The sequence below is a fragment of the Oncorhynchus mykiss genome, chromosome 9, assembly GCF_013265735.2.
Source record: "Oncorhynchus mykiss isolate Arlee chromosome 9, USDA_OmykA_1.1, whole genome shotgun sequence".
Classification (NCBI taxonomy): domain Eukaryota; kingdom Metazoa; phylum Chordata; class Actinopteri; order Salmoniformes; family Salmonidae; genus Oncorhynchus; species Oncorhynchus mykiss.
The window spans coordinates 48,648,493-48,666,263 of NC_048573.1; the positions used below are offsets into that span (position 1 = coordinate 48,648,493).

The window sequence follows — 17,771 nt, forward strand, 5'->3', positions numbered from 1 at the left end:
AAACATGTTGGAAACTGTTGGAACACGTGCCCATGTGACCATTACACACAGGACGCGCGGTTGCCGTATAAATAATTCCAGTGACCTATTTCATAAACAACTTGTGTACCTTTAATCCTTTCATATCAATGAGATGGGCACATGTTACATAATCTAATAAAAATTTACAAAATGACCAAGTGGAGATCTCGAAGGCCGGACAATGGCTATGCCCCCATAGGATGACAATACCCCCATCCGCAGGACACGAGTGGTCACTGAATGGCTTGATGAGCATGAAAACAATGTAAACCATATGCCATGGCCGTCTCAGTAACCAGATCTCAACCCAATTGAACACTTATGGGAGATTCTGGAGTGGTGCCTGAGACAGTGTTTTCCACCACTATCAACAATACACCAAATTATGGAATTTCTCGTGGAAGAACGGTGTCGCTGCTCTCCAATAGAGTCTCAGACACTTGTAGAATCTATGCCAAGGTGCATTGAAGCTGTTCTGCCTTGTGGTGAACCAACACCCTTTTAAGACACTTTATGTTGGTGTTTCCTTTATTTTGGCAGTTACCTGTATATTGTATTACTTATTCTGTATGTGGTAGTGGTGGTTTTGTCTTTACCTGCAGCGGCTTAGTTAGCTTGCATTGAGACGCTGGATCTGATACAGATCATTACCGTTAAGGGGAATGGAAGGACACAAACAAGTTGTTGTATGTCTGTCATACAGATACACTCTGTCTGCATCATTGAAGACTTGGGACCATTTGGCTACTGCGGAGATCGGCAGACAAAGATATTTCTGTCACGATCGTTGGAAGCATACTCGGACCAACGTGCAGCGTGATCTGGGTTCCACATCTTTTTTATTTAAAGTAAGTGAACCACACAACAAATCAATAAAGAATAAACAAAATGTGACGACAATGGAGTGCTAACATGCAACTACACATAAACAATATCCCACAAACACAGGTGGGAAAAATGCTACTTAAATATGATCCCCAGTTAGAGACAACGATTATCAACAATGATTTTAATTGGGAGTCATACAAATCACCAACATAGAAAGACTAAACTAGAACCCCACATAGAAAATATAAACTAGAATACCCCCCCAGTCACGCCCTGACCTACTATACCATAGAGAAACAAAGGCTCTCTATGGTCAGAGCGTGACAATTTCAGATGATCCTGGATTTAAACCTGGAGATTTTATTTTATTTCTGGAAGGAAAATCGTCATATATCAATCGCAGCTCTAATCGTAACCCTGTTGAAGACACAACAGAAGTTGCCATGCAGACGGTATATGATTATGTCATGTAGTTTGTCAGGGAAGAGGCTCCTGTGTTTCCAGTAGTGTATGTTTGAAGTTCTCAGGGGATTATAAAGTATTTGAAGTGGGGTTTTAATCATTACATAGCTATACTGATTCCTTCTGTTGGGGATGTCTCTTTTGGGTGGTCTGTCTCCTTCCCAGCCGTACTGTATGGAGAGGTCTATTTGATCAGGGAAAATCTAGACAGGTTATTGGTCATAGTTTTACTTACAGTACAAAGAGTCAAAGTGCATTAAGTACAAACAGGTTAACAATGACATACAATCTGTAGGCTACTAGTTTGTTCAAGGACTCACAGCAGTATATTTGGGTTAGTGATAGATAGCAGGTCTCAGGTCAGCTCTGGAAAGGGGTTTAAATGTCGTGAGGGTCATCCAGAGACTAAACACTGATCCAAATCACTTACCATTTTACTCCTTTACTGTTAATGTTTCATTGACGTTGTTTCAGCGTTGAATTTGGACCATGTTGTCTGTGAAGGTTGCCACGCTGAGTCACGTGCCTTTATAAAGAGAGAGACTCTTCCATCATGACCTAAAGTGAGTGAGCAGCAACCTGATGTTGCCAAGCTCTGTCGTACTTGGCCTGCTGTCACTCCTTTTGCCTCTGCCTGTCCTTTTACTTTTGATCTGATGGCCGTATACAGAATGGATCATCTTTCACATTTATCGAGATGGTCAGTTAATAAGAAATAAGTCCGACTGACATAATTAGTTATTTTAGGTGTTAACCTTTCTTTGAATTATGTCGCAGTGAACATTGACTCAGGACAGTTAAAGTGGCAAAATGTAACTTTTTGGGCGACCTGACCAAATTCACACTGAAATGTGAGTTATAGGTCTGTCATTCTACTTGAAAGCAAGTATTTGAAGCAGTAGATCTGTTCTATGTGCGCTATTTCTACGCTTGTTCTTAAGTTTAGTTTTTGCATTTTTTACTTTTGGTTTTGTACAACAGCTTCAAACAGCTGAAAATGCAATATTTTTGCTTATGGAAAATATATTTAACAGCGGTTTAGATGGTACAATGATTCTAGCTTATTTTGTCACATAACTATTATGGTTTTAGCAACCAGGAAATGGCTGAGCGATTTCTGCTTAGTGCAACTTTAAAGAAATGTGTTATTGAATGGTTGCCTATGCACCGCTGCAATCGAAACGAGTTCATTATGATGTGTACATTTCATTCAGTACTGTTCTGAAGCACTATTTGTCCATGAAAACACAGCTGGTATTCCGTCTACATGACACACACACACACACACACACACACACACACACACACACACACACACACACACACACACACACACACACACACACACACACACACACACACACAACACACACACACACACACACACACACACACACACACACACGGCAAGGCTTATCATTATTGTGTTCTAGGATATGAAAGCCAGGGATTATTTTGTCTAGTGTCCCCAGGTTACTTTATCTTTCATCTGACTTTTACTGGGGAGGCATAGCGGTGAGCACTGTTCCAACCGCATGTCTCCCTCCTATTAAAATATGTGTGTGTGTCAGTGTGTGTGTGCGCGTGCACTGAGTATACTGAACTGAACTGAAGTATGACAGTATTATCTGGATTTGTTTTAAAGTAACTGTCCAGTGAAAATGTCACTTTTTAAAGTTCATATTCTGTTAACATACCCAAATAATGCTGTTGACTCATATTTTTGTTCAAAGCATACATTTGAGAAAAAAAACACTTAAAAACTGAGGAGGACGAGCTGGCCAATCAGTCTACTCGCATGAATATTTTTAATGACTCACAGGATTCTGTTGTTGGGGTACGCCCACACCATGCTAACACAGAAGAGCTGCCTTTTAACATACTTCATAAAAAATACAAAAAATTGGAAGGAAAACTATTTCACTCATATTGCAGTTAATTATAGACAATATTTCATAGAAATCTGGAAAAATTGGACAGTTACTTTAAGACCCTCCGTGTTTTTCACTCTACTGTAGTCTAGGCCAGAGGCCTGGACATGTTCTTGGAAGTTCAGGATAAAAGGCTAGCAGAAAGAATATAGTGTTGAGGGGGTTTTGACCTGTGTGTTCGCTGTGCTTTACCGTACCACCACCACCCTTAGGATGGATGTCTTTCAATACCTATTTTGACGGAAGGATGAATGAGGTAATGTATTGCTCTTTTATTCAAAGTGGAGAGGTCCTCTGTGGAGCCATTGAATTGGCATTTTGATTCACAGAGAGGATGTAGTTGGCTATGTTATCCTCTCCCCACTAGTCTGTAAACAGGTGAGCTATAGACATCTCTGTCTTGATTGGGACTCGATCGGGTTACCATTATGTTCTCAATGTCAACACACACACACATCCACTTTTTGGCACAAAAAAAACACATGCAAGATCAAGATCAGACCATAGCGACATGCTTATAAAATCACTTTTCCTCAGGTTCTGAATCTGCTGCGGTTGCCCCGCATTGGACTCCATCTCAGTGCCCTTTCATAGCGAGGGTCAAAGGTCATGTAACCACAGAGCAGTGAATGTGAGGGCGGCTTTGTTCCGTTGTGTGGTTTCTGTGGTTTGGCTGGTTGACACACAACCTTACTGCCATCTCATACAAAGGTTTAACCCTTTAACCCAGTGGTCACCAACAGGTTGATCGCGATCAAAGTTGATCGCAGCAAAGTTGATACTGTGAGATTTCAAAACTTTTAAAACCATGACTTGAGATCAACTGTCAATGAATACAGCCATGTGCTGCTGTTGTTCTCAGTGAGTTCATGTTTAAGTGCTTACTCAGCGCTGTCCGCACTTTTTATTCAACACTTTTATAAGTCATGAACATGTTTGTTCTTCCCTACTTCCACTCGTGCTGCAACCAGCACTTCAGCTGTAATGAATGAGTAGGAAAGTGTATCGATAGGCTTGCTCCGTTATTATTAGCAGAGGAATATTTCACCTTCTCTGTTCATAGGAGTAACAACATGGATTTGTGCGGTGCGACTACAGTTTCGCCATCAGCTGGAAGACAGTGTCCCTTTTTGCTCAGCGTCAGCAGAGGACGTTGAGAGGCGGACCCTCAGTCTGCTGCTCTAACCCTCCGCTGAGACTGACCATCAGATGCGCAGGCATCCATCAGCTCAGTAAAATACAAATAAAAAGCATTTTTTTTTTAAATGTATGCTCACTCAGCTGTGCCTCACAAGTAATACAACAACTGATCTATTACCGGTGTGATCATATCGTCTACCTCAAAATGTTTATACAGTGCCTTGCGAAAGTATTCGGCCCCCTTGAACTTTGCGACCTTTTGCCACATTTCAGGCTTCAAACATAAAGATATAAAACTGTATTTTTTTGTGAAGAATCAACAACAAGTGGGACACAATCATGAAGTGGAACGACATTTATCGGATATTTCAAACTTTTTTAACAAATCAAAAACTGAAAAATTGGGCGTGCAAAATTATTCAGCCCCCTTAAGTTAATACTTTGTAGCGCCACCTTTTGCTGCGATTACAGCTGTAAGTCGCTTGGGGTATGTCTCTATCAGTTTTGCACATCGAGAGACTGACATTTTTTCCCATTCCTCCTTGCAAAACAGCTCGAGCTCAGTGAGGTTGGATGGAGAGCATTTGTGAACAGCAGTTTTCAGTTCTTTCCACAGATTCTCGATTGGATTCAGGTCTGGACTTTGACTTGGCCATTCTAACACCTGGATATGTTTATTTTTGAACCATTCCATTGTAGATTTTGCTTTATGTTTTGGATCATTGTCTTGTTGGAAGACAAATCTCCGTCCCAGTCTCAGGTCTTTTGCAGACTCCATCAGTCTCCCACCTCAGCTGTAGATCTCTGCAGTTCATCCAGAGTGATCATGGGCCTTTTGGCTGCATCTCTGATCAGTCTTCTCCTTGTATGAGCTGAAAGTTTAGAGGAACGGCCAGGTCTTGGTAGATTTGCAGTGGTCTTGCAAATCTACCCAGACCCATGATCACTCTGGATGAACTGCAGAGATCTACAGCTGAGGTGGGAGACTCTGTCCATAGGACAACAATCAGTTGTATATTGCACAAATCTGGCCTTTATGGAAGAGTGGCAAGAAGAAAGCCATTTCTTAAAGATATCCATAAAAAGTGTTGTTTAAAGTTTGCCACAAGCCACCTGGGAGACACACCAAATATGTGGAAGAAGGTGCTCTGGTCAGATGAAACCAAAATTGAACTTTTTGGCAACAATGCAAGACGTTATGTTTGGCGTAAAAGCAACACACCATCCCCACTGTCAAACATGGTGGTGGCAGCATCATGGTTTGGGCCTGCTTTTCTTCAGCAGGGACAGGGAAGATGGTTAAAATTGATGGGAAGATGGATGGAGCCAAATACAGGACCATTCTGGAAGAAGACCTGATGGAGTCTGCAAAAGACTTGAGACTGGGACGGAGATTTGTCTTCCAACAAGACAATGATCCAAAACATAAAGCAAAATCTACAATGGAATGGTTCAAAAATAAACATATCCAGGTGTTAGAATGGCCAAGTCAAAGTCCAGACCTGAATCCAATCGAGAATCTGTGGAAAGAACTGAAAACTGCTGTTCACAAATGCTCTCCATCCAACCTCACTGAGCTCGAGCTGTTTTGCAAGAAGGAATGGGAAAACATTTCAGTCTCTCAATGTGCAAAACTGATGGAGACATACCCCAAGCGACTTACAGCTGTAATCGCAGCAAAAGGTGGCGCTACAAAGTATTAACTTAAGGGGGCTGAATAATTTTGCACGCCCAATTTTTCAGTTTTTGATTTGTTAAAAAAGTTTGAAATATCCAATAAATGTCGTTCCACTTCATGATTGTGTCCCACTTGTTGTTGATTCTTCACAAAAAAATACAGTTTTATATTTTTATGTTTGAAGCCTGAAATGTGGCAAAAGGTCGCAAAGTTCAAGGGGGCCGAATACTTTCGCAAGGCACTGTATATTTTTTTAATGGTCCGAACAACAATGGATTGGCAGAGCAATTCAAGTAAAGCTAATATGCGGTGATAATGTATTGGGCCTATAGCCTAGCCTACTGCACAAACCTCATTGCCACAGAACTGTTTTTAAAAGGGTAATTTTGCACAGACTTATGTTTTTTAACTCATATAAAATACCAAATCTGAGCGGTTGATCTCAGCTTGCATTTGGACTCAGAAAGTGATCTTGACTCAGAAAAGGTTGGTGACCACTGCTTTAGCCCTCAACCGGCTGGTAGAGCATGTTTGGCAATGGAGTTAGAAGTAGATATGAAAAAAAATCTTCACCTTAAATTGATTGGTCAACTCCCCCAGCCCTCCTGCAGCAATTAACATAATTTGTATCCATCGTTTTGGTTTGCTGCAGTTCAGAGTTGTGGCACTCTGACTTTGCCCACTCAGAGGTCTGTAAGAAAACTCCAAATCAGTCACCAAAGATATTGGATAAACGGCAGGAATTCAGTTGGTGATGGATAAATATTGCACATTTCCTGTTAGTAGAGACCTTGAAGAGTAGAAATATGAAAATAAATATTTAAAATGTAAAAAGGCTAAAAGAAATATATATTTTAAATGTGCTCATCCGGGGGGTTGATATGTCAGTGACAAGTATGGTGAACTAATATGGTATGTATATTTTCTATAAAAAATAATTTTGGTGAAAAATAGGATTGAATTGTTGAAACCACACTATATTAGGTGACATAAATTGACCCATGGAGTCATTTAATCAATATTCAGAAGGGCCTTTAAGTTTGCCTATAGAAGAACGCCTATAACAGTAATTAAAGACGGCACTTTGTAATTTAGTATCTAAAAATGCAGTCGGAATATGTGGGAAAGATGGTGGAAGAATCTGGATAATTTGAAATGTAAGAAAACCATTTTGATAGACATTGCACTCTATACTCTAAACATATTAATTTCAATGTAATTGAATATTCATGTTTGGATGTGCACAATTATCATAATTACTCATTTAATGATGCTTACCTACCTAAAAAAGCCACTGAAGCAGACCTAAAGTCATTTTTGTAGTATTATTGAGAAGAACAAAAATATAATGCAAATTGCCATTCTAATATGGCATTGCTGGTATGACCCTCTTTTGACTTCTCAACAGCCTGGTAGAGCTCTGTTAGTCCCCAAATAAACATAAAGTTTAACAAAAATATTGGAAGTTCTTATTTGAGTTGTTAGTAATAGTAATTTAATGTCCAACATGTTTATGAAGAAGAGACAGTTAAAGGGTTAGGCATGGTATATGAGAGTCCCTCCCACCTGGAACTAGGATTTCATTATATTGAAACCACAGTTTCTCTGACTTTGTCAGAGTTTAGTCAACTACTGTATGTCCTATTGATCGAGACTTACTGTATCAACTTAAAGTTGTTGTGCCACATTGTGCTAAAGTAACACAGTTCAACCTTCAAGGTTGTGGGGTATCTTCTTATTTCATCCAATGAAAATATAGAGCATGTTTTTATTTTCTCTCCTCATTTCAACTTCTTAGTTAGTTAAGCTGTAATTCCTATGTCGTGTAGTGCACAGGGACAACCCTGTCTGCAACAGGAAGTACTTATGCCACAAACTCAGCAGGTTATTTTTCCCTGGACCCGAGGTCCTGTGTCGTCTCTCTGGTGGTCAGTTTGGATGGGAGGGGGTGTCCCTGCACCGACGGCCCAGGGACAGCCAACACAGCGCCCCAACCCCTCCCTCTCTCCTTCCCTCCTTCCTCCCCTCCATCCCAACTCAACCCCCCCCACCCCCCCCCCCCCCCCCCCACCCCACACACACACACAAAAAAGTGGGGCAGTGCATTCCGCCTGCCTAGAGACCATTTCCCCTTTCACACAGTGGCTCTCAGAGTGACAGCTGAATTTGAATAAGAATCGCTGTCCACACTGCGCGCACAGACACACACACACACACACACGCACACTAAAAGTGAACCAGCCTGCAGAAAGCTTCTCACCACAGAGAGGACTGAGTTTACTTGCGTGGCTGTGTGAGTACTTAGATCTTATTTATGCTATTACTCTGTATAGACACTTTTCAGAAGTTGGACCTAACAGATGTTGTGTCGGATTGTTTGTCTGAACAGGTTTGATAGTGATGGGGGAATAAATCGACACAGTTACATATCGCAATATTATTTTGGATGATATTATATTGATACTTTGACTCCAATTTGTTTTTGCTAGGTAGCGCTACGCGGCTGTACCTGCTGTATTTTTCATCCTATAGCTTGCTCTCCATCTTTTTTTAAATAGTGAGACAATATTTTTTGCTCTTTTATTTCCAGGACCGATCAATCAAAACACACTTTCTCATGGTCTCTCTTGTCTCTCTGCAGCAGGCATATAGTGAGCAATATGCTTGGAACATCAAATTTCAATAAAATCGCAGTATCGAATCGCAATACATATCGTATCGGCACCTCTGTATCGTGATAATATGGTTTCGTGAGGTCCCTGGTAATTCCCAGAAGTAAGGTTTGAGAACTTTGTCAGGTCTGCTAGTGTGTTGCACTTTTTTTTAAAAAGTATATTTGAGTCTTTTTTGCATACAGGCACTCCATTTTTGTAAACACATAATATCAGAGATTTATGTTATTATATTTTCATTATGGTGAATTTGTTGTACTTTATGGTAGATGTAACTTTGTGAGATACTGAATTGGCATTCTGCGGTAGATAAGTGTGTCTGGTAAACTGTCAGGTTTCTGTGGCATGTTGTCTTGTTTCTGTGGTAAACTGTCCGGTTTCTGTGGCATGTTGTCTTGTTTCTGTGGTAAACTGTCAGGTTTCTGTGGCATGTTGTCCTGTTTCTGTGGTAAACTGTCAGGTTTCTGTGGCATGTTGTCTTGTTTCTGTGGTAAACTGTCAGGTTTCTGTGGCATGTTGTCTTGTTTCTGTGGTAAACTGTCCGGTTTCTGTGGCATGTTGTCTTGTTTCTGTGGTAAACTGTCAGGTTTCTGTGGCATGTTGTCTTGTTTCTGTGGTAAACTGTCAGGTTTCTGTGGCATGTTGTCTTGTTTCTGTGGTAAACTGTCAGGTTTCTGTGGCATGTTGTCTTGTTTCTGTGGTAAACTGTCAGGTTTCTGTGGCATGTTGTCTTGTTTCTGTGGTAAACTGTCAGGTTTCTGTGGCATGTTGTCTTGTTTCTGTGGTAAACTGTCCGGTTTCTGTGGCATGTTGTCTTGTTTCTGTGGTAAACTGTCAGGTTTCTGTGGCATGTTGTCTTGTTTCTGTGGTAAACTGTCAGGTTTCTGTGGCATGTTGTCTTGTTTCTGTGGTAAACTGTCAGGTTTCTGTGGCATGTTGTCTTGTTTCTGTGGTAAACTGGCAGGTTTCTGTGGCATGTTGTCTTGTTTCTGTGGAAAACTGTCTGCTGTGTTAAAATCACTTAATTTGCTTTTAACTGTTCTCCCTGTGGTTGTTTTATGTTGGTGGGAAACTGTGGTAGTGGCATTATGATGCAGAGCTGTCCTGTCCCAGTGTTGGACACTCTTCAGCAGAGTGGAGTGGCTGCAGTGAGGGGCCCTGATCCTCTCAAGGGTTTATACCCACAGAGAGACCCACCAGCCAGCCAGCCCCCAGCCCCTCTGTCCCCAGGCTGCAGTAGGTAGGGAACCAAGCAGTGATAGGGAACTCCGCAGTGCAATAGCCGCTTGTTGTTTTCTTTGACTTTTCCCCGCTCTACTTGTCAATACTCAGCTTGCTGAGTTTATTGGGATTGTAACACTGCAGAGTTTTTTATTTTATTGGGATTGTAACATTTTCCTCTTGTTATTCTGCATTATAGAGGAGTCATGCAGGTTTGGTCATTGGCCATATGAGAACAGCAGCACGGGGAGTTAGCTATCCCTGTACAATGGATATGACATCACTGTGTGGTACCGGCATCCCTCGGCCTTACTACTAGTACATGTTAATCTGTTACAGATGCAAATGTACAGTGTTCTGTATTGAAGGTTTGTTTGAAGGATTGCTGGTGGGATTATGTTTAAAAAATATTTGCCATGTTAACGCATATTGAAAAAAGTATTAGAAATTGTACTATTGTCACTTGGTAGGATGTAGTACTATTTGACAACAACTTTAATTTGTTTGAGCCAAGTCAGATTAGAATAGTTGGACATCTGTAATCTGTGTTCCCACGCGCAGATCTGTAGGGAACATGCTCGGTCACATTCAGTCCTTAGAGCTGTGTTTGTGGAGACTGTGCACACACAACTCCTTTCTCTCCACAGTGTCATGACACGGTCACAGAGGCACCCCTGACCCCCTGAGGTCCAGTGTGTTAGGGTCAGCAGCACATACACACATTTCCTAATGGATTTATTGGTATAAATTGTTGGGCCCTCCAGCGTTTCAATAGATGATCATTGTGTATTATGATGCAAAATTATGATATTATGACATTGAAGACCAAAAAGACCAGGTCTATTTTGTCTTATTCACACATACTCTCTCCTACTCTGTGTTTCAGCCTTCCGGATGGCCTTCTGTCAAATTCGACTGACATCCGCCATGGCTGCATATCTGGGCATATTTATTTTAGGTGAGTGGAAGTTTCAGTTTGATCCTGCTCTCTGTAAACACTGTATTACAGTAGGTCTCTAAGGTGATGTATTATCTATCTTGGTGGCAGATGAGCAACACATCGCAGACAATATAGATGTAGGATCTTAGTTTGAGCCAGTTTGCTACAGCAGGAAAATAATCCTGCAGCAACGGGAAATGTCAATTATTATGTGGATTATGGACATTATGGACATTTATGTAAGGGTTGGTACGTTTGTCGTTATTTCAAAGTGGAAATTAACAACTTCAGAAGCCTTTGTTGCCCTTTCCTGCAGTCAAATGACCCAGTGGCTTCATGGGAGGAATCTTATTAATATTTTTCATAATTAAATAATTATTAAACATAATCTTTTTTCTTTGTCAAACGGTTTTGTTATTTCAGTCTTATGTGATCTATATGAAGTGTAATATTGAGATGCAAACTCAAAATGTAATACATTTCAACTCTATCTATATCTGATGGGGTACAGGTGTCTTATACACATAACCATGTGTGTGAGGTGAATACTTTTGTTTCAAAGTAGATTTGTTTAAGACTACCAAGACACACTCAGTGTGACCCTGATTTAGCCCACTGCATTAAAAAGTTCAACCTAAAATACACTACACATTTAAATGTCCCCCCCCCCCCCAAAAAAAAAAAAAAAAACATTACAAAATAAACAAAATAAAAATGTTTTTCCATTGCAGGAAAGTTCCCCTGCAACAGGGTGATCAAATTAAGATTCTACACCTGTATGTCTGTGTATTAACTCTATAGACCTTGATTCTAAACAGCCCCTCAGACATTGTGTTATTATTGGTCCTGTCAACAGACAGACATGGCTCCCCTTTCTCTCTCCTGACTCTTTTATTATCCACACTCGTGTTTTCCCTCCTCTGTCATTAACTGTTGACACACATGGCTGCGCCCTCTCTGAAGACGTTCAATTAACAGTATTGTGTGTGAGCGGCTCTGCTTTCTACTCACCGACGAAAGGTACACACAAAAGACAGGGGAAACTGTCCACCAGAGAGAGGGGCTACTTGACTACAGTCCTCTCATCACCCTCATCCAGAACCACAGCGCTCTGAGTACACAAATACTCTCAGTGTTGAAATATGTATTGTTGATGTTTGTCACTCAGAATCAGCTGCTTACCCTGAACACCAGGATGAATGTTGTATTTCATGAGTTTATTGACCATTGAAAATACTCATTTTCCAACGCTTACTTACCTGAATCAGCTATGGGCATATTATGCCGTAGACTCCCACACTGGAGGACAACAATAGTTTGAGGCATCTGGTTTTGGAAACAGGCCTTGATGACCTTGTACTATACATAAGAGTCCCACAGGCCACAACAACTCACTGTTGTCTCCACTCCTCCAGTCACACTACACTCAAAGAAATTCTGTGTTGCTGGGTTGCAGGCATTGGGTCGCTTATGGGTTGTTTTCTTTACAAAACTGCTGGGATATTGATGCTGGGTTTTTGATGCTGGGTTATGGAGGCGTGGCTTAGTACACTTGTGTAAGCCATTAAGATAGTCCTTTTTGGCTTCCCGGGAGAGTAAATGTCATCCCAGGTTATCACATGTTAAGGTTGGGTTGTTTTTAGCCCAGTATATTTTTGCAGTGTAATGTCTGAACTTACTTTGCTCAGAACCCTGTGTTTGTGGTTCTTTCAAATCAAATCAAAGACACTTTTATTTGTCACATGCGCCGAATACAACAAGTATAGACTTTAACGTGAAATGCTTACTTACGAGCCCTTTCCCAAAAATGCAGTTAAAAAGTAGAAGATTTACAAATAGATAAACAGAAAATAGTAACACAATAAAATAACAATAACAAGGCTATATACAGGCTATATACAAGGAGTACTGGTACCAAGTCAGTGTACTGGGTTACGAGGTAGTTGGGTGATTAATTGAGGTAATATGTACATGTAGGTTTGATTAGGTGATTGATTGAAGTACTATGTACATGTAGGTGGGGGAGAAAAGCAGAAATTCTGGGTAGCCGTTTAATTAACTGTTCAGCAGTGTTATGGCTTTGGGGTAGAAGCTGTTCAGAAGCCTTTTTGTCCCAGACTTGGCTCTCTGGTACCAATTACCGTGCGGTAGCACAGGGAACAGACCGACTTGGGTGGCTAGAGTCTTTGACAATTTTTAGGGCCTTCCTTTGACACTGCCTGTTATGAAGGTCCTGGATGACAGGGAGCTCGGCCTCAGTGATGTAATTGGCCGTACGCACTACCCTCTGTAGCGCCTTGTGGTCGGATGCCAGTCAGTTGCCATACCAAGCGGTGATGCAACCATTCAAGATGCTCTCGATGGTGCAGCTGTATAAGTTTTTCAGGATCTGAGGGCCCATGGCAAATTTTTTCAGCCTCCTGAGGGGGAAGAGGCATGGTTGTGCCCTCTTCACAACTGTGTTGGTGTGTTTGAACCATGAAAGGTCCTTAGTGATGTGGACACCGAGGAACTTGAAGCTCTCGATCGTGCCCACTACAGCCCCATCGATTCCCTGTAGGCTGTCTCATTGTTGTCGGTGATCAGGCCTTTCACTGTCGTTTTGTCAGAAAACTTAATGATGGTGTTGGAGTCGTGTGCGATCACACAGTTGTGGGTGAACAGGGAGTACAGGAAGGGGCTAAGCACGCACCCCCTGAAGAGCACCTGTGTTGAGTGTCAGCGTGGTGAATGTGTTGTTGCATACCCTCACCACCTGGGGGCGGCCCAACAGAAAGTCCAGTACCCAATTGCAGAGGGAGGTGATTAATCCCAGATACTTAGTTTAGTGATGAGCTTGTAGGGCACTATGGTTTTGAACACTGAGCTGTAGTCAATGAACAGCATTCTCACTTAGGTGTTCCTTTTGTCCAGGTGGGAAAGAGCATTGTGGAGTGCAATAGTGATTGCATCATATGTGGATCTGTTGGGACGGTATGCAAATTGGAGTGGGTCCAGGGTGTCTGGGATGATGGTGTTGATGTGAGCCATGACCAGCCTTTCAATGCATTTCAGGGATACAGATGTTAGTGTTACGGGGCGATAGTCACTTAGAAAGGTTACCTTGGTGTTCTTGGGTACAGGAACTCAAGTGGTCTACTTGAAAAATGATGGTTCTTCAGAGGGCGTTGCGGAATTTCTTATAAGCTTCCAGATTTGTGTCTCGCTCCTTGAAAGCTTCACTCTAGCCTTTAGCTCAATGTGGATTTTGCCTTTAATCCATGGCTTCTGGTTAGGATATGTACGTACGGTCACTGTGGGGACTACGTCGTCGATGCACTTATTAATGAAGCCGGAGACTAATGTGGTAAATTCCTCGCCTGTTATACCCTCCTTGCCTAGTCTCTCCTACTTTCCCTTCCTTCCAACCAGTGGTTCTGTTTGAGAAATAGAAGCTTGCCAAGGTGAGCTGGCAAGCTTCTATTTCTCAAACAGAACCACTGCTTTTTTGTTGCCTCTCTCCAGGGGTGGGTTGGATAAGAATTAGATCAGACAGTTTAGCCCTGGGGCCTGGAGAATCCTATTGCACAGCACACTGAAATTAAAGTTAGATTATTTAACATATTATTTAACATATCCCATATTTATGCAGCCAAAAATCAAGGCTATAAGGAAGTGGAAGTAAGAGAGACTAGGCGAGGAGGGTATAACAGGGAGAAGAGGAGGAGAAGGAAGACAGAGGTCAGTAATTGGTGGTTGTATACTACATAGAGAAAAGAGAGAGCACAGCAAGGGTGTGAGAGTAAGAAAAGCTCATTAGTGTCCATATTCGAAAGAAAGGGGTGATAGAGAAAGGGAGGGCTATTAGAGCACAACTTCATTACCAGCAGTGTGAGAAAGCAGAGAAAGCCCAGTCTCTGTGCCCTGCAGCAGTTGTACATACAGACTGATGCACCACTTTCCCCAAATCAATAAATCAAATTTGATTTGTCACATGCACCAAATACAAAGGGTGGCGACTTAAAGATATTTCCTGGTTGCTAAAATTCGAATCGTTTGCCTAATTTCAGTTTATGTGACAAAACAAGCTAGTATTGTGTAGATAATCATTATAATCAAACCGCTGTGAAATATTTTTTCCATAACCAAAAATAATTGTATTTTCAGCTGTTTGAAGTTGGTGTACAAAACTGAAACTAAAATACGTTAAAAAAAACTAACTTAAGACCGGGAAGCATAGAAATAGCACAAGTAGAACAGATCTAACGTAGACTTGTTTTCAATGAGAATGACAGATCTATAACTCTCATTTCTATGTGAATTTGGTTGGGTCTCCCAAAAAGTTACGTATTGCAGCTTTAACTGTGAAATGCTTGCTAATAAGCCCTTCCCAACGATGCAGATTAATATATATATACAAAATAAACAAAAATAGTAACACAAGAGGAGTAAAAAACACAAAAATTGAGCTATAAACAGGTAATACCAGTACCAGATCAATGTGCAGGTAGGTGAATGAGGAATTTGAGGTAGATATGTACATGCAGGCAGAGTAAAGTGACTAGGCATCAGGGTAGATAATAATAAGAGTAAAATAAAGAGCAGCAGCATATGATGAGTGTTAAAGTGTGTGTGTATGTGTGTTTGTGTTGTTGGTATGCGTGTGTGTGTTATGTGAGTGTGGGTTTTGTGTGAGAGTGTCAGTCTCGTGTGTGTGTGACTGTGTATATGGTGTGTATATATAGTCTTGTGAGTGTGCATAGAGTCAGTGCAGATAGTTCAGGTAACCATTAATGAACTATTTAGCAGCCTTATGGCTATTTAAAAGTTGTATGGCTTGGGGGTAGAAGCTGTCTTGGAGGCTAGAGTTACCGCTTCCAAGAAATGGGACACAGACATGGACACATAGAATAAATCTTGCTAGGACCTTCCTGACGGGACGGCCCCAGCCGGTGAGGGTAGGAAATAACACTTCCGCCACGCTGAGCCTTAACACGGGGGCCCCTCCAGGATGTGTGCTTAGTCCCCTCCTGTACTCCCTGCTCCAGAGACTTCTCCAAAAGGTGGAGAGGAACACCCAGAGTGTGACACAGAGTTGCACTTACTTGTTTCAGATGCTGACACCCCTCCTGTCACAGCACCACAGACTCCAGTGCCAATGACTTCTCGTGGCAGATTGGTCAAACCACCGGACAGATATGGAGAGTATGTGCAGTAATTAACACATAGCCTGCATAATGTGGCAGAATAATCCCGCTGCAGCTATGAAGGTGACTGACAGTCTATCACCTTAGGTTAGATTAGTTAACATTGAAGAAACAAGGGAATGTTTAGTCGACAGAAAATGAGTTGATGTTTCATGAGTTGTTTACATATTCATATGTTATTAAGGAGACAAAAGTTTATTACAGAGAGATGGACTATAGACAGCCATTCATGTAATGTGATGTCTTGACACATTTTAGAAACACAGGTACTAAAAGATTCAAAGAATGTCTGACGTGATGTACTGGAACTATTTTATTGTAGCGCAGGGCGCTAAACCGCAGGTGGGTATGGTGTTTCCTCCAGAGCAGCGCAGCACAGCGCAGGTTGAGTTTTATGTAGCTCTGCTTTACTGTGTTGCTGCCATTGTTCTGCTGACTTTCACCAGTCTCTTACTACAAAAGGGGAGCCACTCCTCAGACAGCTGTTCAGGCGAGATCTGATGCAGTAATGGTTCTGTATAGCTTTGCACTTGCAGCTCCACCCGTTGTTTACGTAATGTATGAGGTAATTGCTATACAACACACAAAAGGTATTGGAGTTCTCTGTAAAATATCTTGACAACCAGGGTTGAATGGATGGAACCTGAGAATGACAGAATTCAGGGGTTCCCTCTGTATGACAGGGTTTCACCACCATAACTTAAGATGCCAGGACAGTGAGCACTGAAAGCTTTGATGCTCTGAATGATTATTTTTCAACTTCTCTGGTCATGTAACACAACCTAGGCCTAGTGGTTAGAGCGTTGGACTAGTAACCGGAAGGTTGGAAGTTCAAACCCCTGAGCTGACAAGGTACAAATCTGCCGTTCTGCCCCTGAACAGGCAGTTAACGCACTGTTCCTAGGTTGTCATTGAAAATAAGAATTTGTTCTTAACTGACTTGCCTAGTTAAATAAAGGTACAATATTCAGTAATCTCATAGGTTAAGATTCTGTTATTTAAATCCAACAGAATTTGGGGCATTTCTGGAATGTCTGGCAAATGATTACTAGCAGCAGCTCTTGTCTCTGTATGGTTGTCAGAATGGGCCTCTTCAGGGTTCATTGGTGACTGAGGTGTGTTTTGACAGAGGAGCCCGGTCCACACACACATACAGTATATGCAGCCAGTGAGGTATGAAGTGTGTTCCGGTGACTACTGTCTCTCTGTCCTCCCAGCCCAGGAGCCAGACAGCCGTTCAACACTCCTCTTCTCTTCCACCTGGGCGTCATCTTTTTTTCCCAGGAACTCAGCTCTAATCCAGTTAAAGACAGATTACCGGGTCTTGTGATTTTCTTAAACCCTCCCTCTCCCTCCTTCCCTGGGTGGCACTGGCACAAAGTTCAGACTGCTAGGTATTCTGGGATATGTGCCCTTTTCTCCTCACTCCCCTGCAGTCAGGAATCTGGGTCATATTCTCTGTTAATGACTGTAACTGGGAAACATGTATTGGAAGTGTGTGAAAGTGTTACCTCTTACCTTCAATCTGTATCAGTTGGTGCTTTGCTATGTTCTGCCCTACTGTACAATCAATACAGAACAGGATTTTTTCTAGACTGTGTCCTGTTCAGTGGAGGTTGCTGAGGGGAGGACGGCTCATAATAATGGCTGGAATGGAGTTTAATGGATAGAATGGTATCAAAAACATGAAAG

General features: G+C 41.7%; 1 protein-coding gene across 8 annotated transcripts in view; it reads left to right on the top strand.

Annotated features, from left to right (window-relative positions):
- lamb2l (laminin, beta 2-like) overlaps positions 1-17,771 on the top strand; it is a 60,848-nt gene that overhangs the window by 10,956 nt on the left and 32,121 nt on the right. For 5 of the 8 annotated variants that reach the window (XM_036988206.1, XM_036988207.1, XM_036988203.1 and 2 more), the window contains one exon: positions 10,840-10,911. In XM_036988206.1, the coding sequence (XP_036844101.1) occupies positions 10,848-10,911 (64 nt within the window). In that variant the 5' untranslated portion in view covers positions 10,840-10,847. Of the gene's footprint in view, positions 1-724; positions 870-8,286; positions 8,354-10,839; positions 10,912-17,771 lie in introns of those variants that run through there. The other 3 variants (XM_036988204.1, XM_036988209.1, XM_036988211.1) reach the window with 2 other exon arrangements.